The sequence below is a fragment of the Pan troglodytes genome, chromosome 4, assembly GCF_028858775.2.
Source record: "Pan troglodytes isolate AG18354 chromosome 4, NHGRI_mPanTro3-v2.0_pri, whole genome shotgun sequence".
Taxonomy (NCBI): domain Eukaryota; kingdom Metazoa; phylum Chordata; class Mammalia; order Primates; family Hominidae; genus Pan; species Pan troglodytes.
In genome coordinates, this window is record NC_072402.2 from 112,931,727 (window position 1) to 112,958,455 (window position 26,729).

Genomic DNA, 26,729 nt, shown 5'->3' on the forward strand with positions numbered 1-26,729 from the left:
GGACACCATCAACAGAGTAAAAAGGCAACTCAAGGAATGAGAAAATATTTGCAAATCATATATCTGAGAAGGGATTAATATCCAGAATATATGAACTCCCACAACTTTATAACAAAAGAAACCAGATTTAAAAATAGGCAAAGGGTTTGAATAGATATATCTCCCAAGAAGATATACAAATGACCAATAAGTACACAGAAAGACACTCAATATCATTAGAAAAAAGCAAATCAAAACCACAATGAAATGACACTTCAGATCCATTAGGATGGCTATTATATTAATATATATACATAAAAACAAACAGAAAAAACAAATGTTGGTGAGGATGTAGAGAAAATGGAACTCTCATACATTGCTAGAGGGAATACAAAATGTTGTAGCTGCTGTGGAAAAGTTTGGCATTTCCTCAAAAAGTTAAATGAAGAACTACCATATGACCCAGCAATTCCACTCCTATATACATACAGTACCCCTCAAAAATGAAAGCACGGACTTGAACATATATTTACACACCCATGTTTTTAGCAGTATTATTTGCAATAGCCAAAAGGTGAAAACAACGCAAGTGACTATCAACAGATAAATGAAGAAGGAAAACATGGTATTCATATACAATGGAATATTATTATTAAGCCATTAAAAAATGAAATTTTGATATATGCCATGTCATAAATAAACCCTGAAACCATTATGCTAAGTGAAATAAGCCAGAAACAGAAGGACAAATATTGTATGATTTCACCTATATGAGGTACCTAGAATAGACAAATTCATAGTGACAGAGAGCAGAGGAGAGGTTACCAGGCTGAGGGGAAAGAAGAATAGGGAATTACTGTTTAATGTATACAGGATTTATGTTGGGTATAATGAAAAAGTTTTGCATGGTAGTGACGATTACACAACATTGTAAATGGAATTAATGCTAGTGAACTGTATACTTACAAATGTTTAAACTGTTAGTATAATGTGCTATGTATATTTTCAACTCTGGAGCTCTTTGATTAAAAGGAGAGATAATTGGATATTACATGCCTCTTGATGTGATACAATAGGAAATATACGTGATACAACAGGAAATCACTGGATATTTAATGATAATAAGAAATTACGGCTAATTGTTTAGATGTGATAATGACACTAAGGTTCTGTTTTTTTTTAAAATTTATTTTCATTTAGAGATTATATTAAAAAATTTCCAGAGAATATAAAAAATGATATATGGGATCTGCTTTAAAATAATTCAGTGAATTGAAGGGAATTAGAGTATGGATGAAGAAAGGGTAGCTTTCGGTTGATAATTGTTGAGACTGGTTGATGGACACATGGGTGTTATTACACCTTTCTCTTTGCTTTTGAATATGCTTGAAATTTCCCACAGTCAAAAAAAGTTGAAATGCACCTGAGAAATGGTACTACAAGTGAGGAGAGACAGGGAGACTACTGTCATCATTTTAAATCATTCTTTTCCAAATTTTTTTCAACCTTATACATAAATTTTAAGAGAAAAAATTAGGATATTATGGAGAAGACAAACATGGACTCCTCTAACAGACTCCTGTTACATGGCAGAATATCAGAACAAGGTAACAATTCTTAAAGATGAAAAGGCAACTTTAAGACAGAGAAAACTTGTGTGTATTTAGTGACTAAATAACCTTACGGAATTAGGTATATTAAAAGGTAGTAGAGATGGGAAAAAATGTGCTGGCATGTCAATTGATGAGTTTCAGAAGGTTTAAACAAATAAATAATAAAAAAGTCCTTACATGGTTTTTGAAGAAATGACCCATGGTTTGTCTTTTAAGATTAATACCTTCCCATAAAACCTTTACTGCTATCATTTTCAGACAGATCCCTGATTTATATGAACTAGTCAGTTCCAACTTTTTTATTACCTTATACCCACAAGAAAGTAAGTATTTAATATGTTCTATGTAAGGTTTAAGTAGGCATAAAACTCAAGTTCTGGGTTACTTGAGTTTTCCAAGAATGAAAATTTTCAAGCAGCACAAGAGATCATTGAATTCTATGGAAAAACCATACAGAGACTAGCTTTGGCAGAGCAAAAGAGAAAATCCAGTAGCCTAAACCTAACAATATTTAATACACATTACAAAGATCAAACCTTTTTAGCACAATTTATATGAACACAGAATATAGGTTTCTCATTTTTTATTATTTCTCTTACCTTCAGAGTTGCTCCCACCCAAAAAGAATAACAGGTGTCTACAGGCTTATTAGGTCTTCCATGATAACCATTTTGTTGCCTCATTATACACCACCTCTTTATCCTGTTCAATTCTTTTTCTGAAAAAACTTCTTCTAGTTTACCCATCAGACATAGGGAGGCAATGCCACAAAAAGTTGATCCTCCTGTTAATCAAAACCACACAATGTTTTAAACTTCAAATTAGATGCTTATGAAAATAGTACAAAATGTTCAAGGGGAAAAAGTGGTTATATAATTCTAGAAAATAGTGAAATAAAATTTAAATTTAAAAGATGAGATTTTAAAATAACCACTAAACACAAGTCTTCAATATTTGTTAAAACAGAGAATATAAAGCTATAAGAAACATTTTACTTATGAAAAAAAGTAAGACTTGGAACAAGATTAAGGAACTTGTTTAAAATTACATGGTTAACGGCAGATTTGGAACTAAAGTCCGGGACTGCTAACTCCCTGCCCAGGACCCAATCACCTGAGACTGATTTTTAACTCCCTTAAAGACAGTATATTGCTTATGAATTGAGGCTCCATCAACCCTAAGCTACAAACAAGTTTTCACAAATAACATAAACAAGTTAGAAGCTGATATACAGATATTACAACTAGTCAGCTTAAGAATTTTAAGGAAGTAGTTTACAGTCCCACCAACAGTGTAAAGGTGTTCCTATTTACTAGTTCAACCATTGTGGAAGACAGTGTGGCGATTTTTCAAGGATCTAGAACTAGAAATACCATTTGACCCAGCGATCCCATTACTGGGTATATACCCAAAGGATTATAAATCATGCTGCTATAAAGACACATGTACACATATGTTTATTGTGGCACTATTCACAATAGCAAAGACTTGGAACCAACCCAAACATCCATCAATGATAGACTGGATTAAGAAAATGCACACACCATGGAATACTATGTAGCCATAAAAACGGATGAGTTCACGTCCTTTGTAGGGACATGGATGAAGCTGGAAACCACCATTCTGAGCAAACTATCGCAAGGACAGAAAACCAAACACCGCATGTTCTCACTCATAGGTGGGAACTGAACAATGAGAACACCTGGACACAGGGTGGGGAACATCACACACCGGGGCCTGTTGTGGGGTGGGAGGAGCGGGGAGGGATAGCATTAGGAGAAATACCTAATGTAAATGATGAGTTAATGGGTGCAGCACACCAACATGGCACATGTATACATATGTAACAAACCTGCACGTTGTGCACATGTACCCTAGAACTTAAAGTATTAAAAAAAAAAAGAATTTTAAGGAAGAAAAGAATGGTGGGAGATGGGGGCAGTAGGAAAGAGGGAAACCAAATATGAAAGCAGATGCACAGCATTACTTCAAAACGTATCCATACCCACTGTGTAGGCTGAATAATGCCTCCCCAATATTTAAGTCCTAATCCCTGGAACCTGTGAATGTTACTTTATACGGAGAAAGAGGCTTTGCAAATGTGATTAAGTTAAATGATCTTCAAATGGGGAGATTATTTGGTATTATCTGGGTGGGCCCTAATTGTACTCACAAGTGCCATTATAAGAGGAGAGAAGGAGATTAGACTAACAGAGAGGGGGTGGCAATGCAACTATGGTGCCAGAGATTTGAGTGTTGTAGCCAATGGTAAGGAATGCCAGCAGCCACTAGAAGCTGGGAAGAGTCAAGGGACAGATTCTCCTCTGGAGACACTGTTGGCGAAAGGAGCCGGCCCTGCTGACATCTTGATTTTAGCCCTGTAAGTCTCAGTTCAGACTCAGTTACAGATGTACATCTCTGGCCGGAAATGGAGAGGATAAATTTGTGTTGTTTTACACCCCTATATTTGTGCTAAAATGTTATGGCAGCGATAGAAAACTAATACACTCACAAAGGTACTTTCCTCAGGAAATGAAAAGTCAGTATTTTTCCATATAAGAAAAGAAACAACACTTTTTACTGGCACTATTTGTTGTCAACTCCAAATAATTTGAAAATACTTATACTTGCAATTTATTATGACTTCACCTAGTGATTTTTATTAATTTCAGCAATTTAAATGCCTTGTTCCTAATATATCTCATGCCTTAACTTTCCTTTTGGTGTTACAAATCTTGAATGTATTCTCTGGCAAAGGAAAGGTGAGCATTCCCTCTAGAAAACTCAAGGTAGCTATCATATTAGAAGTGTTACTGTCAGTTAAGAACTATTTAATCTTCAGAATTAGTTGGGACATCTATGTTAGTCTTGAGTGAATCAAAAGAAAAGCTAAAAAAAATTATTACAACCTTTTAAAATAATTTCTATTAAGCAACTAGTAATCTTATTTCCTTTTCAAATGACTCACTAGTTCCAATTTTTCTTTCATGATAACCAAGCCATGACTTCAAGTTTTATTACATCATTAAATATAAAGTCTCTAATAGACAGTAAGTAACCTTTCAAACTCCCAAAAAGTAAAAAGAGGCAATTAAGGATTACTCCTCAAACTACTTATTAGGATTACTTAATGCAAACTGGCACAACTCAAAGAAAAACACTCTTTACTTTGTCCAAACTACTGGATTTTGAACATAGTAACTCCAGAAGTAAGTTTGGACTCTGGATTGCCAGAAACATTTACAAAGTCTAGCTTTAACATTCATTTACCAACAGGTAAGCCTGTTGCTCCTAAAGTCTCTTGTTTTACACAAATCTCTAAAAAACTAGTTATAAAACCCTGTATAAAAACTAGTATGTTAGGCTGGGCATGGTGGCTCATGCCTGTAATCCCACCACTTTGGGAGGCCAAAGTGAGAGAACTGCTTGAGCTCAGGAGTTCAAGACCAGCCTGGGCAACATAAGGAGACCCTGTCTCTACAAAAAAATATTTTTAAAATTGGCCAGGCATGGTGGTGTGCACCTGTGGTCCTAGCAACTCAGAAGGTGGAAGTAGGAGGATCCCTTGACTGCACCCCAGCCTGGGCGACAGAGAGAGACTATGTCTCAAAAAAAAAAAAAAAAAAAAGAAGTAGTAGTATGTTAGAAGAGTGTTAAAGGCAGACATAAAAACAGGAAGAAAAGAAAAGTGACATTTTGATAAGTAGATTACAAAATTCTATTTAAAAACAGGCACAAGAACTAAAATGGAATATCTTTTTGGGGCTGAATGGGGTTAGATCAATGATGTGTACACACTTCAAAATATTTCAAGAATACTATATCATTATATTAAAAGTACAATACTAGAATTGTTCTTTATTATAATGATTTGAATTCATCAAGAAAAGGTGAAACTGTGCTCATTATGCCTTAGTTGAAGACACAGTATGAACAAAAGTTTAAGGATAATGGTAAGAATATTAAGGCAAATACAAATAAAAGAATAAGAAAGATTTTCATCTGAAATGGTTAAAAGTTTGCCACCTACGTGATGTGCTTCAGTTATATGGAGAATTAGCATATGCAGAATACTTCAGTCATAAAACATCACAGATGAAAGGGACCATAGAGACTCTCTCTTAACCTACCCCAGTTCTTCCAACTGCAGGGTAAAGGAGGTGTTCCTGACTTCAGCTCTGTTATGTTATGATCTACTTATATTTTAACAGTGTAACAGTTATAACTTATTTTGCTCCCACAGGTTTTCCAGCTCAGTTTTAGAGATTCTCTTAGTACTTGTATATACTAAGTTATCAGAAAGAATCCATGTCCTCTGAAATTTAAGGTAGTCAAAAATCATATAGCTAAAGTAGAAAACTAAATAAATAGGCACATAAATAAGTACATCATTTTACAACTAAACACCATATTAAAAAGGTGAAGTAAATTTTTTTTTTTTTTTTGAGACAGTCTTGCTCTGTCACCCAGGCTGGAGTGCAGTGGTGTGATCTCGGCTCACTGCAATCTCCGCCTCCTGGGTTCAAACAATTCTTGTGCCTCTGCCTCCCGAGTAGCTAGGATTACAGGTGTGTGCCACCACGTTTGGCTAATTTTTTTTGTATTTTTAGCAGAGATGGGGTTTCATCATGTTGGCCAGGCTGGTCCTGAACTCCTGACCTCAAGTGATCCACCCACATCGGCCTCCCAAAGTGCTGGGATTACAGGCAGAGCCACCATGCCCGGCCAAGTGAAGTAAATTCAAGGGAGTTGATTATTTAGATTTAATATTTATCTTTATAATTAAGAAGTAGAGATATTTTAAAAGAATCATGGAACCAAATTAATTTATCTGAACTTCTGCATTATGAATCCTGAGTTGGCGGGGGTGGGGGTGGGGGCAGCGAGAATAGTTTTATCTCTAACAAAGCAGGAAAATTCAATTCTTCCAAAACAAAAGGAACATTTTACCCTAAAACTGTACAAGATGCGTATCTCTAATCCAAAATTCTAAAATCTGAAATGCTCCCAAATCCGAAACTTTTTGAGCGCCTGCATGACACTCAAAGGAAATGTCCACTGGAACATTTCAAATTTCTGATTTCTAGATTAGGGAAGCTTAATTGGTAAGTATAATGCAAATATTCCATAATCCAAAACACTTCTGGACCCAAGTATTTTGGATAAGGGACACTCAACATGCACTATCTCAAGGGAATCATGGGGATAAAGAGAATCACTACATTTGATGATCACAGCCTAAAAGGATAAAATATGTCTGTTTAGTTTTCACGAAAAATGGGCTCCAAGCTAAGCTACAGTTGGAGAAGAGTAGTTGAATTAAAAAATATATATATATTAAATAATATTTAAACTGGGGAATGAGAGAGGCAGATGAAGAAACTAAATTAATAACAAACTAACAGAAGTACACATTCCAAATTCAACTTTCCAAGCAAGAGATGCAAAGTGGAATACAGGATAACTAATTCATCAAATAGTACATTGTACAAGGGCATATGGAATAAGACATATGACCAGCTTACAATCCAGCAAAGATAAACAGAGGTAAGTACCATAAAAATGGCATGAATGAAGTATTATGGGAATACAGAAAAGGGAAATTTTGCTCAGAACTAAGGGGGACAAAAGATGAAGAAATGTTTTATAGAGAAGGTGACACTTGAACCCCTGGAAACAGGTATAGAAAGATAGATTAAACTCTGATGGTTATGAAAAGAGAAACAAGCAGAAGCAGGTGGAAAGGAAGCATTTCAAGCAAAGGAAAAGGAATATTAGCAACGTCCAGAGGTGAAAAGCCACATACAAATGTTTGGAGAGTATGTTTTCTTACAACCTAGAGTGCATGGAAGGGGTCACTCAGATGTGGGTCTACAAAGCTAGACTGGAATCAGATTACAGAGGAATAAACTAAGGGACTTAATTGTAGGCAGGATGAGATTACTGAGCAAGCACAGGGTTTTAAAGTGGGTTATGACACTTAACCTGATATGTAAGCCCACTAAGCAAGTGACTTCTCTGAGTGAAATAACAATAATTATTGTGGTTTTCTACTGTGTCAACTTGGCTAAGCTAGAATTCTGTTCCCCAGGATCCACTTCCCTGTATGGTCAAAAGTTAGAGAAATCTGTGTGAGACTTGTATGGTGGAAGTCAAGTAACACTCATTACCCTGGTTATGGTTAGAGGAGGTAAGCAACAAAGGCAGTGATGCTGGTAGAGTCCAGCTTGCCCTCATTCTCCCATATACTTGTCATCCAAATTCTTCTTACTCTTGCCCTGGTTACGTCAGGCCCACATACAGATGCAGGAGCACCAGCCCTTCACAGACTTATCCACCACAGTCACAATCTGGCAGGTGACTGTGTCTGGCTTTCTAGATTTCCCTGTATGGCCTGACTTGTCCACCTGTGCCACTGTTTCAGGAGACTTGTCAGTGATTTTCCCTGACCCTCCAACTACCCCTTTTAGGTTCTTCTCCATCTTCTTCCACACTTGTGAATAAAATCATATTTCTATTACAGCCTTTATTCTTTAATACTCATAGTGGTTTTACCTCTCTGAGTTCTGACTAAGACAAAAATGTCTATTCTCAGAGGGTTGATATGGGGATTCAATGAGACTGTATGTAAAGTATCAGATGGTAGTGGGCAAACAGCAGCTGGTTAATAAATGCATTATTTTCCTCTTAGTCTGTAGATCAGGGATTATAAGTTGCTAATTTATGGAGGACAACTGGTGTAACTTGCAAATTAAAAACAAAAACTGAAAAGGAGATTAAAATTAAACTCAAAATTCCAGATTGCTGGCTTCCCCCAGGCCAAAAAAATTTTTTTTAAAAATCAATAAATCTACGTTATTTCTGAATAGCATCAACAGGCTGAAGAGGAGAATGACAGTTTTAAAAATATGCAGTTTGAGATACTGAAGTCATATCGAGAAAGATGCCTCGCAAGCAAATGGAAAGAGGGCTATGCAGCACAGAAGTAACAGTACAGATTGGGAAACACAGTTTTGGGTGCCATCAACACAGAGATAATTAATAAAGAACCATCTGTTAGTTTGTTCAACTATGCGCCAAGCATGTTACAGGTGTAGAGGATACATCAGTGTGTAACATAGGCAAAAAACTCTGTTCTCATGAGGTTTAAGTGAGAAGAAGCAGACAATAAACAAATAGATAAAACATAGGTCGTTTATAAAATAGTAAGTGATATGGAGAAAGATAAATCTAGAAAGGGGGTTAGAGAATGGGATGTGTATGTGCAGTTGGTTTGCAATTCTATTATAAATACTGCATGTGTATCTGGGTGGTTTGCAATTTTAAATCACGAGCTTGAACCAAGATCTGAAGGATGTGAAAGAAAACCAGGTGTATGCTGGGGGTGGAGGATGATGGAGGAAGATTCTATGTACAAGGAACAGCATGTACAAAAGCTTTGAGATTTAGGAAGAACTACTCAGAGAAAAGAAAGCTGAACTGAGGTAAAGAAGTGACAGGAAGAAACAAAGATGGTGAAGGAACCAGAAGTAATTCATGAGGAAGTAGGACAAGTGGAATGTGACGTTTTAAGAAAGAAGTGGGGAGGTTAATAGCTCAAATGCTTCAATAAATATAAGATGAGGAATGAGAAAAAGATATTGGATTTGAAATACAGATCACTCATGACTTTCAAAGACAAACTTCCTAAGTTGCTAAAGGCTTACACAGAGAATTACAGAACAAGTCATTTGTGAAGAAAGGTGAATAGTACATTTGGAACACTTTTCCAAAGACAGTAACAATAAAAAAGAAAAAGAGAGAACACGATGACTTGATGGGTTGCTAAATTGCAGGACTACTTTTTAGAAAGAGGTTTCACTTGCTAGTATAGATGGTGATGAGAAGGGGAAAGAAAACTAAACCAAAATCCTTTAGGGTAGTACTTCCCAGCCTATCTAACCTCATAGCACACAAAGAAAATTATAATATTTGGTATTTGTAGGCCATACTGTAATACTGAGGAAGATGCTCCTGGCCGGAGACAACCTTACCAGGGACTCCAGATACCCAGGTCCTGCTTGGTTGTTCCAAAGGCTGAAGGGGCTATACTTTGGTATAATAACCTATTTAAGATATACAAATACACTGTGACACTATGATTAAAAGGCCTTCCTCTAGGGCTTTAGGCCTCAAACCTACCAAGCCAAATTTACAGATAGAAGGAAGATATACGCTTTGGGCATGAACTATAGCCCATCACTGATGATCCTAATGGGTACAGCCTACTCAAGCCATACCAATTCAAAATCATGACTTGTATAACTCAGGAAGATTTTTTCCTGACAGGACCCATTAGACAGTGTCATGTTTGGGCAGCCCCTCTGTTTCATATTCCAGAGAATATAATCCCAATGTCTTGGAAATAATATCAGCTGTCTCACAGGTGAGGTGACTCCTTAGCCAGAGTGTACACTAATACCACCTACAATAGTAAACACCAGATCCTGTCTTCTTAGAAATTCTTAGAGCCGCCAGATTTCCTCTTTGTACAACTATAACTATATCCCTCTTGATCATGTGGTGATGACTAGTAACATAATTGTTATTGCCAGCTCCTCCCACCCTCCATCTCATAGAGACTCAGGCACGCACAAAAACTATGGTGTCATAATTATAGTATGGCTTCAGAGGAAACTCCAGGACAGTGTTCTATATACCCCTTAGAGACACATACTCTACAACTACCTAAATTGAAGGAGGGAGTGAAGAGGTGAGAAGAGGAGGAAATACTTGATAGGACAAAATCCCAGAATGTATACAAGGCTATGGGATTAAGGAATATTTGTTAGAAATATCTTTTTATACAGGTTTATGATTTACAAACCACCTTCCCCCATATCTCTTATAATACTAACAACAATCCTAAAGAAAGATGGAATTCTTTCTACTCTGTTGATGAGGAAACCCTCCGAGAAATTACATGAGGAGCCAAGGTCACTCAGTTGGTGTCAGGGCTGAGACGAGAACACTGATCTGTTCTTTCTGCTACATTATGCTAGCAAAGGGATGGAGATAACAAATAATTATATGGAAAACTGCTGTGATGAGGAAGAAAGTGAAATTCACTCAGAGAGTCTCCATGACCTGGCCTTTTTCTTTTTAGAAAAGAAGAATGGAAGCTTATTTATCTCCAAATGGAAATTTCAACTTGAGAGAATTCAGGCTATTGATGTGCTGACACTTAGTGACTATCACATCATTATTCTAGCTCTGCCAAAGTGGAAAAAAACATGAAAGAAAAGACCGTATTAATGTTTGCACTGAATATAAGCTAAGCAGCAAAATGTTTTACAACTATGACTAATAATAATTTTGTTAAGGAAGGAAAATAAAAATGTTCATTTCTTCATGAACTTGTGCATTCATATTTAATATTCTATATTTGGTCTAGCCTTTTAGAGTTATGCCAAAGAAAACCTGTTGTTTTCTAATGATAGTGTAAGAAACAATCCCAAGATATTTTCATGCAGATAACACTTGAATAGATTACTAGAAAACATCATGTGAACATCCCAGCCTGAACAACACCTGAATGATTACTGACCAAAGAGGCTTCAAATAGACAAAATGGTGTCAAAAGAGAATCAGGAAAGTGACAAAGAAGAAAATTATGCTGCACCAAGGGTTGAGAAAAACTTCTGAGGTTCTCCATACTGAAGACACCAAGATGTTGTCTAAGGGAACAAAAGAAACTACATGTTCACTTATTTAAGATGTCTTACCATGAGATTCAAGTCCAGCTCCCTGTGCCAGTCCATTGTCATAGGACTGAAAAAGAAAAACATTGTTCAGTTTAATAGGGAAATAATAATAATAATAAATGAATAAATAAGTTGCCAATGAACTAAGTTTTTTAGGTCTCTTCTAATTTTATTTCTCCTTTATATCTTCCAAAATATGCGTTTTTCCCCATGGAGAAGTAGAATTAGGCATTTTCAAATACCTGATTTTCTCTTCTTATTCACCAAGCCAAATCACTAAATGCATACCCTAGGCACATTCTGAGAATAGATTATTCAAAGTTATCTACATATTCAATCTCTACTCAATAAAAGCTCCAAACCTTACTCCTTTACAATTGCAAGTATACATGAGTTGGAGGAAAATGTAAGGATGTCATACTGATAGAACATTATAAACATGAAACAAGTCTATTCTGAGGCAGTCTGGGGTCACTGAGAATAATGGTAGCCATTATTGGGTACCATTATTTGAATCTCCCCACATACACTCCAAAATCAAAACAGAAGAAGAACAATAAAACTTTGAAATCTCAAATCTTAGCAAAGCAAGAAGACACACTCAAGCTTCAGATTACCTGTCTACAGAAAAAGAAACATCAAATCCCAGCAAGCCGTCTATTGCAACTCTACACACCTTTGCAGAGAGCAAGGGTGATTTATGAAAAATCATGAGAGGAGGGGAGCTAACAGTAGTTCTGAGATTGATCTAAAATCACTGCCTAAGAGAAAATCCACCCTAAATATGAGAAATACAGGCAGTTCTCACTTTGCACAGTTCTCTTATGCACACATTCCAGTTGCCATGGTTTAGCTAAATAACACAACAAACTTCAGTAACCACAGCAGCATATTAACCATAATTGCAAAAAGTACAAAACTCCGTTGCTGGCTCTTCACTCTGCAAATCACTACATAAATAACACATGTGCATCGCGATCAGTGATCAATCATACCACCTTTTTCAAAGTCTGTTAGGAATTGGTCATTGCTCATGTTATTCAGTTCACACACAGATAGCAGACTGTGGTTGTGTTCTTTGTCTCTCAGTGATAAACCCACATGATATTTTATCAAAAGGCATAACAGAAAGAGGGGCTTGGCAAACAAAGATGAAAGTGCAGTAAAGAAATAAAAAGCATTAACACTGGGTATGAACTTAAAATTAGAGTTATAGAAGAAACAGCTATTACGGGAATGTTGATAATATTGCTGTTTGAGACTCTAGATATACCACCAGAAGAACTAAGTGAAGGTGAAACATCTATAAGCAAGGGAAGAGCTTGTGATAAAAAAAGATGAAGATGTTCTAGGGAACTGCTATGGGCAAAAAAACTTCACATAAAAGGAATTCTCAGCGACTTCACAACACTGAAAACACAAAACACACAACGTTGGAAGCTGATAGAAACTTAGATTGTGGTCATTTGCCAAGACACAGAAAAAATACTCCATCTTATAATTTATATAATGAGAAGAAGGCAATATTCACAATATTTCTAATGTTTTAAATTATAGTATACCATATACTGATTTTACTATTTAAAACATTATAGTATACTATATACTGATTTTACTATTTAAAACATCATACATTTATAACTGACAGGAAGAGTTTTCAATGTTTTGGCAAAAATTTTAAAGGTCATAAAACAATCATAATTTTTCCCATTGATGATTAAAATCACCTTGTATCATTTCAGCTTGTGTGGTTATCATTATAGTATGGCACTATCATGCAAAATGAGGATAGCCTGTTCAGAAAGAGGCCTGGTAAACACAGCACTGGCTATATGGAAGGCACTTAAAAGAATGTGCAAGTCAAAGTGGCAGGGCTCAAAGAGTATAAATTTTGGTGAAGAAAGTTAAAAAAGGAGGGAGAAGCCCTTTGAAAATCAGGTGATAAAGGAAAGCTCAAAAAAGCAAAATTTAGATACCTGAGAAACAAAAGAGAACCTTTTTCCTACCAGAAAAATCATAGAACAACCCCAGCTACAAAAAAAGCCACCCAGTAAAGAAAGCATACTGCATTACAATGAAGAGAACAATCTTAAACTAGGAATTCTTATCAGAAAAAATAAAAATCACTAACATACAAAGTAACTCTGAGATGAAAATACAGCAAATGAAACGCTAACACCTAAGTATATGAAAATCTGCCTCTACTCCCAAGAAATAGGCATGAATCAGAAGAAAACTGTAACGTAGCACTCCACACTCAAATACATATCCTCGAACAAGCATTTGGAAATAAAAAAGGAAATTAAAAGTTAAAAACAGATGAACAAACAATAGAAATAAAAAGAGAAATAGTGTTAGAAAAGAAATAGAAGAAAAAGACAAAATAAGAAATAAATTTTAAATTACAGGATGACTAAGGAAGAATAATCTCAAATGAAAATACAAGGGACACTGAAAAAAGGAGAAAACATCCAAGAGAATAAAAATGAGATAAGTCAAAAAGGTCAAAGAGAAAGTGGCTGAAAAGAAGGTCAGGCAAAAAAAAAAAAGAACAGACACTAAAATGGAATTCCTAAAAAGAAAAAAAAGAAGGAAAAAAAAAAAGCAAATGCAAAATAATGGACTAGAACTAGGGGTCAGCAATGGCCCAAAGGCTAACTCTGGCCTGCAGTCTGAATTTGTATGGCCCTCGAGTTAAAAAAATGGTCAATTACACTCATAATAAAAGAAATAATAAAATGAAAAATCATGAGAGGAGGGCAGCAAAATTAAAAATATACTGAAATATCACCTTTCAACTACCAGAAAAAAAGGTAAAAACAAAAAAAGTATAACGCTTTTTATTGGTGAGGCTATGTGAAAACAGGCACTCTCCTATATTGGTAGGAAAACAAACTGGTCTATCCTTTTTGGAGAGAAAATGGGCAATCTCTAATAAAATTACATATGCATTTACCTTTTGATCAGGCAATTCCACTACCAGAAATTTACCCTGAAGATGTATCTATAACAATATATAAATATATATGCAGGAAGTTATTAATTACAGCATTATTTGTAATTGCAAAATATATTCTCTAAATGTAGAATAGCTGAAAAAAACCATGGTACATCTGCACATCCACACAGTGGAGTAATATAATAGGAAACTATAAGAAAAAGAGAAAAATCTCTCTGAACTGATAAGGAGTAATTTTCACATTGTATTGGTGTTTTTTTTTTTTCTCCCAAGCTATATTGTTAAGTGAAAAAAGCAAACAGCAAAAAAAAGAGTATGGTATGCTACCTTATGAAGAAAGGAAAAGCATTAAAAATATCCATATCTTCTCATCAATAAGAAATGTAAGAAAGATAAACTGAAAACTAATGAGAATAGTTACCTACAGGGTGACAGGGAACAAGATGTTAAGTATGGGAGTTAAGAAGAGGGGGGAAGACAGGGACGGTGAGGGGCAAGGAGTCACACTTCTCTGTATATATCTTTTTGTATAGTTCTGACCTTAAGAACCAAATTAGTTTTTCACATATTAAGTAAATAAATAAAGTCAACGAAGTTGTGGGCAGGAGAGAGCTAAGTGAAAGAAAAGCCTAAAATGGAATTCAAAGAGAAACAAATAACCTAATGGTACTTCAAACAGATAACATAACCATATTAAAGGGGGGAAATAAAATAAGTAACTGGAGTACTTCTTAAATATAGTACTCTGACTATATGCCCTCAGACTCAAAACAAAAAGAACCAATGTATTCTGGGTAATAGGAGCCAGGACTGCTTGTCACTATCAGAAATGGAGTCACAAATGAAAGGACGAAAGTTAAAATGAGCCCTGTGGTGTTAAGACTGAAATTTGAGGCATCACGATAGATTCATGATTTTAATATATAGACATATAAATAGATACAGAAATATAGATTCTGTGTGTCTGTAAGGGGATGCCTATGTACACATACATTTCCTATCTCTGCCCGAGAAAAGGCCTAGAAGTAATGATATCGCAATACCAATGAGCATACTTAGTACCCAGATTCTAGTTTCTAAACCCTATCCTCCAACAAGAATAACCAAGGCTCCTCAAAGAAATGACTGATTCCAGAGCTGAGGATGGAAAAGTAGAAGATAAACCTGGAATATCTTGTGCCAGAAAGCAAGGAGGTCTTCAAAGAATGAGGGTAACATGCCAAAAGGGCATAGAGCCTACTAAAAGGGGTTCCACAGGCCTAATCTAGGACAATCTGAGCATCAAAATAATGACAGTAACAGATTACAACCCACTGAATAAAATAAGAAACTGAAGTCCATAGAGATATAAATAAGTAAGTATAAGTAAATAAATAAATGCAGAGAGAAAGTTTTTTTCAAACAGTAGAATTTTAACTCATATTTATAGGAAGGATGCTAGAGCTGAAAAATCATCAATGCATACTAACAACACTATTGGATAAAAATTTGATTAGGGACTCACTGAATATTTAGTCTCCAGGTATCTCACCACAAGATATTCAGTAATTACAAAGGGAAAAGCACTAACTTTACAGAGAAAACTCTGGCATATGCCACCTTAACCAAGTGAGCAGACACAGGGCAAATCAACTTGCTGCACCTCCAAATACAGTGCACTGAGAAGACAGTATTACTTCTGTACTATTCATACCAAAAATTCTTATCACCCACCCTCCTATCAAACATAAATCTCTTTTCCTCTTAAAACTCCTTTAATGGTATCTTCTTTCTGTATCCAGAGGCTTTTTAAAATTTGGGCTGTTGTAGAATCTACAAAAATATGATCCACAGTTACACACTCACTTAAATGCAACTCCATTCTTCTTAGGAACTCACAGGCATTTTCATTTTGAAATATTGCCTATGAAAAGTTGAATTAACAGCCTAAAATATTCTAACAGCCTCAAAATAATCTATAAAATGAAAAACTTCATATTTGGGAAATAATAGACCTGGAATGCAGTAGTTTTATTTCTCCTTTTATACAGAGATGACACAGTAGAGCAAAGGATAGTTCTGGCTAAGACTAAGCTTTCCTTACTAATGCCAATAAAAAGATTAGAGAAATAGTCTCACCAAAGATAACATAATCTTCCAGTTTGCTTGTCAGGACTCTCTACTAACTCCTGCTAGAATAGGCTGTCAATATTTGACTTTCAGATTTTACTTATTTTTCTTTTAAGTCAACCAATCCCTTTCTTATAAAGATACTGCTTCTTTAAATAAAATCATATTAAATTTTAATGGCCAAGGAGTCAATCTGCACTTTAAGATTATTTCTTTATTGTGTTCTGATACACAATTTACCTAAAAAGCAATCTTAATGCTCTTATTTACAAATTGTTGGCGGAAGAGATGAGACATACACTATAATACAGCCCTCATGTACCAGCAAAAACAACCTAAATAGTCAATTTTATCAACAGAACTCACCATACTCCTTCTAATATAGGTGATGGCTTTTTTCATATCCATGCCTGACCAGTTGTTGAGCATATAGCAAATACAGGAAGCACAGTACACAAATCGCATGTCATTTTCACTGCCTTCAGGTACTGCACAAAAACTGAAAATAATAACAACAATATGATTTTCTATTAACACTGGACTCTGATTTTTTTGCATGGGGGTTAGAAACACCTCCTGTTTGTCTTTACTAACAGAAAAATCTGTTGATTATTCTACTTTTATTATTCAATATTCTACTTTTATTATTCAATAAAGAATAAGACTACTAACTTGAATAATATAAAACTTTCTCTAAATCATCATTCTACTACAAACTTTTGACTTCTTGGTAGTTTTACACACTACCATGTTACTCCCTCCTGGATGCTTACTCAGCATAAGCTTATTTGATCCTAGCCAGGGACAGCTGCAGTATACTGGCTTGAGAATGGCAGAAAAAGTAAAAGGTAAAACCTGAGACCTACTGGGTAGTACGAAATTTCCAAGCCCAAGTTTTTCTATGTGAAATTTCTTCTAAATGTATACACAGATAACCATTTAATCGATTGATCATATTGTATTTTAATTTTACATATTAGTTGTAGAGAGGCAGCAATCTATGTTGTGTATGTATTTATAAACAAGAATAAGGAAGCAATAATCAAAGACTACACTGAAATATTGAGACATAAGTCATATATGTACTGGTTGAAGTAAATATTTAGTTTCATAGGGTTTCCAATTAATGTCAATTTATTCTACTTGTCTACATTTATTTTTCCCTCATCAAGAGCAGTGTTTTGAAAACACTGACGGGAAAACAGAGCTATTAGTAGATGGAGCATAAAGAGTTAACAGCACAGTAGGATTTGTTTGCAGTCTTTTCCTTAACCTTTTCACTACTGCTTTATCGCTTCTCAGACTTAAAAATTTTTTTCTACCTTAAAGCTCCAGGAAGATTCATCTTTAGACACACTATGTGAATCACCAAATATCAATGAACATACGAACTCCTTTTTCTATCCTTTAAAAATGTCATGGAAACTACCTACTCTGGAAAACAATATTCAGTGTTCACCCCTTTCTTCCCTAATCACCATAAAGCAAGGAACTGAGGTCCAGACTAAACATATACGTACTTCAAAATATCAATTTTTCATCTAGAATGTAAATTAGATTCCAATCCTGAAATTATTCAACTACTTATTTATGTACCCATTGTTATTAAGAAGGAAGATAAAGGTGTTTGGCTATTGTAATTACTATTATTTTCACTCACAGAGGAAATCTTAGGTCACTTTTTTGACTATGCACTTAATTATGTACCTCGTAAGCTTTAGGTGGGGTTCTAATAGAGTATGATCCTCTAAAGATCTAGTATAGTACTGTATCCATTTTTTAGTTCCAATATATTTTTGTTTATTACAAAAAAAGTAACAAAGAATCACTCATACCTCCCATCTTCCAGCTGAAGGGCTCTCAAGCCCGCTAAGCAAGCTTCTTTATTTACTCGGCTTAAGTCGTCTCCAAGAATAACTAAGCATGAGAGGCCAGTGTAGGTCATTGCAATGTGGCCACTATCATAAGGATGAGCTGTTCCAGGAGCCTAAATACAAAATTAATATAGTACTAATTAATGAAGTGAAATGAAAACTTATTTCATTAAGAAATCTGACATAAGGTTTTAGTAAATAGTAAAATTAAATATGGCTTATACTGATTTGTATAGACATCTTATTGAGAAAAACAAATCTCCATTTTATGTATGTCTCAATATGAATATGATTGCACAGGCTACTTAATTTTTAAATTCTTTGATACCTCAGGCATTATGGAAGTAGTTATGATATTCAGGTAAAGCAAATTATTTATTACTTATTTTTTTGGAATTTTTTTTTTTTTTTTTTTTTTTTTAGTAACAGGGTCTTATCTGTCACCCAGGCTGGACTGTAGTGGTGCAATCATAGCTCACTGCAGTCTCCAACTCCTGGGCTCAAGTGATTCTCCTGCCTCAGCCTCCAGAGTAGCTGGGACTACAACAGGCACAAACCACCATGCGTGGCTAAATTATTTAAACCTCAAACTTAATCACGCTATCACTTATAATTTAAGTCTTATAAAGTCAGAAAAGCATATAGCCTTCCAGAAAAAAAGATTTCTAAAACAAAACTTATTTTATATAGCACAAATCTAAATTAAATACCACAGTAGTGATCACCATATAAGAAACTAAAAAACGATACAATTAAAATAAACTCTTCTGCCTTCTATAATAAATGTAAACTTTTACAATCATTGAAATGCATAAAATCCTGGTTCTATTTCTCACTGGCTTGCTTAATGTTCCTAATTCTAGAAAATGAAGATATTAGTACATCACAAGGTTATTGTGACGATTAAGTAATTTACTGTCTAAAAAGCTGTTACTTATCTTAATGATGACTAAGTGCAAGGCAAATATCAGACGGACCACTAGTTCTTCGGAGTCAAGATCCAAGGGTCTTGAAACCACCCATGAATCGTAAGATTTTCTTGCATACTTACCTTCTATGGTTCCCCACAGAATGAATTTGAATGGTGTTCACTACCCTTTTTATAATAATCTGAACCCACCCCACCTACCCACCTTTAGATACACATTTTTTTTTTTGAGATAGGCTTTGCTCCGTCACCCAGGCTGGAGTGCAGTGGCACAATCTCGCTCACTGCAACCTCCGCCTCCAAGGCTCAAGCAATCCTCCTGCCCTGCCTCAGCCTCCCAAGTAGCCGAGACTACAGGCACCTGCCACCACATCCAGCTAATTTTTGTATTTTATGTACAGACCAGGTTTTTTCCATGTTGCCCAGGCTGGTCTCAAACTCCTGAGATTAAGTGATCCATCCTCCTCATCCTCCCAAAGTGCTGGGATTGCAGGTGTGAGCCACTGTGCCTGGCAGTTCTTTATATGGTCTCACAAATGTACCAAGCAAATTTCCATCTTTACGTCTTTCATTCTAAGTTCCTCCTTAGAACTCAAGCTCTAGTTCTCCTGGCTATCCTATTCCACATTTACAACTGACTTCTTAGAATTCCTATTGCATATTTAACTTTTTGATACTTAAAGTAAACACCTGCTATGTTAAAACAACTGCATGGAAGCCAAACATAAATTAAATGTGGACCTTAACCTTAAGAGCAGAAGATAAGTCTACTCAAATAATTACAATACAATGTAATGAGTAGTCATAAGGGAGGGATAATAATAACATGGGTTTAAATAGGAATTCTTTTCTGCAGAAGAGGAGCCTGGGCAGGTATAGATGAAGAGGAGGTATTACAGGTAGAAGAAAAAGTAAAAGCAAATTAGAGAAGGATAATTCTGGGGTGCACATTAAGGACAACACAAAATTTGCTAGAGAGCATGGGATTTGTGAAAGGAAATTGTGAGAATAGTGGGAGGATCCATCAGTGTTTCTCAAAAAGTGCTCTACAGCCATTGAAGGTCCCAAGCATTTATCAGGTAAGTCAATGAATGGTCCATAGGTAGTTTGGTGGCTTCAGAAGAAAACTCAGTGACAATATTTTATTCATATACTGTACTGGACAATCTAATGTGCCTCCTCACATTCTCTTGGCCTAATCTGTCTCCTAGACGCTCAGCCACCACTCTCAGTGACGGTTCTATGTGATACCACTTGGAATATCTAGTTCCTTTTACCACCCAGAATTCAGATGAAGGTAATACAGCATGAAGTGAGACCTAGCTTGCCCAGAAGATATCAGGGTGCAAGTGAATGAAGGCCCAAAAAGGAGTTTCAGGAGACTCTGTGAACCAAGGGCAATAATGGTTTTTTCTTCAATTTTACTCCTGTTATTTTGAAAATGTTTTGGTGCAGGCATTGGTTGGGGGAAGGATCATACTTTAAAAGTAATGTTATTAAAGCACTGCAACAAATATAGGTAGACATCTATATATAGTATAGTACTATATATAGTATAGTATATATAACGGTCATCATAACTAGTGGCACGATATTCTGTTCATTATGACTAAATGAAGACATTACCTGTATTCAGGATTAGCTTAAGGTGGAAAATATGATAGGCATGAAAAGGGACAAATTTTCTGAATCCTTTGTTTTCTCATTCCCTGCTAAATGCAGTGGGCACCCATAATTGGAGTCCTGCTGGTAAATTCATATGACCTTGACACAGGCAAGCTGGTTTACAGCTTAAGGCAGAGGAAGAAAGCTGAAGTAGTACCTCTATCAAAGTATGTCATCTTCTTCAACATTACTGCTATTTATTCCAAAAATTTGAAGCTGATTACGGAAAAACTGGTAGCTCTCCATTTACCTTGCAAGTGGATACTCAGCCCAACAAGATACTGGCTTATAACCATTACATAAGCAGGCTGGCCCCATCAGGGAAAAAGTTTCTATGGTGTGAGGCCGCTTTAGAAAAAATGATGCTTTTCTCCACTTTCTACTGTAGAAAAATACTTGTATTTTGTGTACATATGGAACACTACAAAGTTTCTTCTGGGTCTGCTCCTTTGAAGAAGAAATAAAGTTCCTCCCTCTGTTAGGACTCACTGTTTTTATATTGGCATGTGCTGGTATCAAGGCCTTTGGATATAACCGTGAAGAAGTTCTGCATATTCTAATAAAAGTCATTAAAATAATCACTACCTAGGTCTTCAATCACTGCCTTTAGAAGGGCTTTTTCTTTTATTCCTAAGAAATGTGAGCTAAATGTAGAGTCTTTCTATAAACACAATAAAGTTTACTGGCTTCTTACACAGCAGGTATCAAAACACTTCAGTGCTCTGTTTTCCTTTACTCAGGAAATCACCAATAACTTTTATACACAGATGTATGATACTGAGACAATTTTTTGTAACAATTAATAGAAATTTGTGTGTGTTTATGTACTGCATGTATTCTTCCCGGAAGAAAGTGCACTTCTTTGAGGAAGTAAAGTAGGTATAGGTTTCCTTTAAAGGATTTCAGTTTATAATATATATATATTATTAGACAACATTTAGCCACATTGAAATCTGGAAGCCTGTTTTTTTCTGTGTAACTTCTTAGTTTTCTCTTTTATTAAAATATCCCTATATCCCTTCTACTTCCTTCTGAACCAAATAGAACCAACCTTTGATGGATTGAACGGAATACCCAGGTATGAAGAGCCTCGGAAACCACAGCGATTTAGATTTGATCCTAGAAAATAAAAGCATGTGCTTATTTAAAGTACACTTTATTTTTGCACAGATTCTAAAGCAGTTTAATTACACAATCTTTCAGAAACAGACTATTTTAGTCTGCATTTTCATACTGGCTAATGCTGAATGCTTACCATGTGCCAGGTCCATTCTAGGTGCTTATGGGAATTTCCTCACTTAATTTCCATATGAGTCACAAAAAACATAATTATTTCTATCATGTACCTTTTTTTAATAGCCCACCTCACTGCCTATAAAGTCCTTTCATACTTCTCCTGTCAGATCAATTTTTATGTGATCAACATATTCAATCCCCCTTTCTATAGAACAGAAAACAGAAGCCCAGAGGTTAAGTGAATGTTCAAGGTAACGGTTAATAACACAATAGGGTCTACTGTCTTTTTACTTTAACTCATTTAGTGTCTTTTTACTTTAACTCATTGCTTCTTTACATGGGAGCAAACTAAAGGTTTAAAGCTGCAGAGAAAATATGTACTTTGTATTTCCACATTAGCTAGACCTTCGTTCTGAGTCCAGTAATCCACTTGGCTTTGAAGTATGTAGAACACTGTAAGTTAGCACTTAGTCTCTCTCTACTCAATCAAAATATGTTTATCCATACTTTTTTTCTATCTAAAAATTTTCATTTCTCAAGATATCAATGGAATATAAGTTGGGAACTTGAAAGAACAATCAACTATACAACAATTATGGTTTTAATAGCTATTAGAAAATCAGTATGATAGATGCAGAAAATAACAATGCAGTATCAGCAGACTGTAAATGCACCGCTGATAAAAAAAAATCGAGTTGGTCTAAAAATAGTCTCTGATATGAAGAACTACCTTCATAAGAGATTATGACTAGTGTATGACTAACTTCATTATTAACTGTTTTCACTCTCCTACTTCTTCATTAGGTACTATATTTTTTCAGCTTCTTATCCCCCCAAAAAACTTAAAATGGTAGCTTACACATTAATTCTTTGAACAAATTAGGAACCACTAAATTTAAACTCTCCACCAATTATCATCTCCCTACTGGCGAAAAATGTATTTTAAAAAGATACTAGCAGCCAGGTGTGGTAGCTCACGCCTATAATCCCAGCACTTGGGGAGGCAGAGGAGGGTGGATCACCTGAGGTCAGGAGTTCCAGACCAGCCTGGTCAACATGGTAAAACCACATCTATACTAATAATACAAAACTCAGCTGGGTGTAGTGGCACCTGCCTGTAATCCCAGCTACTGGGGAAGCTGAGGCAAGAGAATTGCTTGAACCCGGGAGGTGGAGGTTGCAATGAGCCAAAATCATGCCACTGCACTCCAGCCTGGGCGACAGAGTCAAACTGTCTTGAAAAAAAAAAAGATACTAATGGTGATTATGATTTCAGTGATTATGGTTCTCTTATACTAAGGACTTTTAAATTGGTAAGCTACTTAAAACTTGCCAATATATAACAGAAGTTATAAAAACACTCATATCCTTTTGACCCAGTCAAATTATGGTTCTCTTATCCTAAGGACTTTTAAATTGGTAAGCTACTTAAAACTTGCCAATATGTAACAGAAATTACAAAAACACTCATAACCTTTTGACCTAGTCATGATATATCTGAGAATCAATTCCAATAATTTCAAGTATGAGAAGAAATGCACACTGCAGTTTAATAATAGTGAAAATCTAGAAGCACCATAAAAGTTCAGCAGGTTAAGCATATCATGCCTCATGTACTGAAAGAAACACTATATTCCTATTAAAAATAATAATCAGTAGAACTATGTAGCAACACAGAGAAAGGTATTTGATCAAGTTAAGCAAAAAAGTAGGATCCAAAAATAAATGTGCATTTTTATGTTTATAATTAAGCAAATGGCACATATCAACAAAGACTGGAAGGGAATAAACAAAATAATATGAATGGTGTGAGATGATATGAATAAGGCTGAAATTTGTTCTCTGTATTAGTCACTGTTGCCATAACATATTACCACAAACTTGGCAACTTAAAACACCTACTGCCTTACTGTTTGTAAGATCAGAAGTCTAACACAGGCATCATCAGGCTAAAGTTAAGGTGCAGGCAGGGCTACCTTCCTTACTTGGAGGCTTTGGGGGAACAATCTGCCTCCAAGCTCATTCAGGATGCTGGCAGAATCAACTTCCTTGCAGTTGTGTGACTGAGTTCTCCATTTCTTTGCTGGTAGGTATCCCTTTTTGCTCCTAGATCCTCTCTTGCCATTTCTCATATATGGGCCCCATATCTCAGAGTGGCAACGGCACTCAAATCTTTTCCATTAGACCCTCTCTACCTTCTCTTCTCTCTTCTGCTCCCTTTCTCTGCAATTCCATGACGAACGTTTCTGTGTTCGTCTGCTGCTCATGTGATTATACTGAGCCCACCTGTACACATGTCACCTATGGATAAGCTCCACATTTTAAGGTCAGTTGATTAGTATAACTTTAACTCCCATCTACAAAGTCCCTTCACAGCAGTACCCAGATTAGTATTTGACTGAATTAACAGGGAACAGAAACCCTGGGGCAACATCTTTAGAATTCTACCTAACACAGGTTGGGCGCGGTGGCTCATGCCTGTAATCCCAGCACTTTGGGAGGCCGAGGCGGACGGATCACGAGGTCAGGAGATCAAGACCATCCTGGCTAACACAGTGAAACCCCGTCTCTACTAAAAATACAAAAAATTAGCTGGGCGCGGTGGTGGGCACCTGTAGTCCCAGCTACTCGGGAGGCTGAGGCAGGAGAATGGCATGAACCCGGGAGGCGGAGCTTGCAGTGAGCCAAGATCGGGCCACTGCACTCCAGCCTGGGCAACAGAGCGAGACTCTGTCTCACAAAAAAAAAAAAAAAAAAAAAAAGGATTCTACCTAACACACCCCCCATATTCCAAATTGTACATAATGCTATACTTAAAAAAAAAATAAAAAGTTATCTTTCTCTTACCAAGTTATGAATTCATTTATCCTTTTTATTTTTGAGACAGAGTCTTGCTCTGTTGCCCAGGCTGGAGTGCAGGGGCATGATCTCGGCTCACTGCAACCTTGCCTCCCAGGCACAAGCAATTCTCCTGCCTCAGCCTCCCAAATAGCTAGGACTATTTGGTAGTCCATGGTAGGACTACCATGGTAGTCCGTGGTAGGCATGAGCTACCACGCCCAGCTAATTTTTGTATTTTTAGTAGAGACGGGGTTTCATCGTGTTGGCCAGGCTGGTCTCGAATTCGTGACCTCAAGTGATCTGCCTGTCTTGGCCTCCCAAAGTGCTGGGATTACAGGCAGGAGCCCACCGCACCCAGCCTATCCTTTTATCATCACTTCTTTTAATCCTTCTCCAGTTGGATGAGGGGCAGTATCAAAAGGCGTATTTTCCTATATGATTAAAAAATTTTTTAATCTTTTTTTTTCTCTTTTTGTTCTTGGGATTGTCTTTTTTAAAGGGTATCCTTTCAAGTTACTAATTTGCTAACAGTCCTCCATAAAAATGTGATCCCATTTCTACTTTTGATGGAAGACAGCTCTGATACCATCTGTCAGTTCTGAATTTATACTTGCAACTGGACACCTTTGTTGAGTACCCCACCAACTTAAACAATTCTGTCAGGTGTTTTACATAGAGGCAGACATATAGTAGTGGCTCAATAAAATATCTGCTTCTGAGTGAAATAAATGAATTTATTCATCTTCTTAGAGGTGAATCAATAAATGACATTTCTGTTTGTTCACTTCTGTTTTTAGCCTGATTAAATAAATAACTTTTCTGAAAAGCAGCAGAAATATCAATACTTAAAAGTACCATATAAGGTTAGGAGATTATGGCATGGACACTTGGAATCAAACTCAGGATCTTGAGTTTCTTCCTATCAATGAGTTCTTCCTATCAATGAGTTCTGTAGGCAAGTAACAACCTCTCTGAGCCAGTTTCTTCCATTTTTGAACTAGTAACAATAACATATTGCAAGTAATATATTTCAGGCTTCTTGTAAAGGTTAAAGGACATGTTTAGATTGTACTTAGCAAAGTGAAACAAGGCTTAATAAACAGTAACCATTCAAAATCAGTTAATTATATTTTATCAAAAGTGAAACAGGAAGAAATGAATAGCTTTTGTTGCAATTTATCAAGGAAAGTTTTTTTAAAGTAAAAATGTTTTTCTTTTTTTTTTCCAGAAAGACTGTATACCGTCATGAAAAAAGTGTTTGGATCTTAAGCACCACGGTCACAGTATAGGGAAAAGACAATGTAGTATTTTTTGCCTTCTTCTTAATCACCTGTGGACTATGAAACTGGATAAAGAAGTTTATTCTAAAGTTTATACTTTATTCTACAGTAAGAGAATTCTCCTGTTTCTTATGAAAAGCTATGATGAAGTAACTAAGAAATCAAGAAAATTACTCATTTACTAAATTGAGTTATCAGTCACACACTTAAATCCTAATGTTTTAAAAAATGATGCTCATTAGGAGGTAACATTTTCACCACTTAATTTTTCACCACTTAGGCCGGGCGCGGTGGCTCACACCTGTCATCCTAGCACTTTGGGAGGCCGAGGTGGGTGGATCACCTGAGGTCAGGAGTTCGAGACCAGCCTGACCAACATGGAGAATTCTACCCCATCTCTACTAAAAGTACTAAAATTAGCCGGGTGTGGTGGAGCACACCTTTAGTCCCAGCTACTTGGGAGGCTGAGGCAGAAGAATTGCTTGAACCTGGGAGGTGGAGG

General features: G+C 36.0%; 1 protein-coding gene across 5 annotated transcripts in view; it reads right to left on the bottom strand.

Annotated features, from left to right (window-relative positions):
- Positions 1-26,729, bottom strand: part of PGGT1B (protein geranylgeranyltransferase type I subunit beta) — a 77,347-nt gene that overhangs the window by 34,012 nt on the left and 16,606 nt on the right. For all 5 annotated transcript variants that reach the window (XR_008548063.2, XR_010156976.1, XR_010156975.1 and 2 more), the window contains exons 3-7: positions 21,922-21,989; positions 18,239-18,390; positions 16,770-16,902; positions 11,357-11,402; positions 2,192-2,376 (exon numbers count right to left, since the gene is read on the bottom strand). Coding sequence is in view for 2 of the 5 variants with exons in the window: in XM_009449522.5 (XP_009447797.5) it covers positions 2,192-2,376; positions 11,357-11,402; positions 16,770-16,902; positions 18,239-18,390; positions 21,922-21,989 (584 nt within the window). In the remaining 3 variants the exon portion in view is untranslated. The remainder of the gene's footprint in view (positions 1-2,191; positions 2,377-11,356; positions 11,403-16,769; positions 16,903-18,238; positions 18,391-21,921; positions 21,990-26,729) is intronic.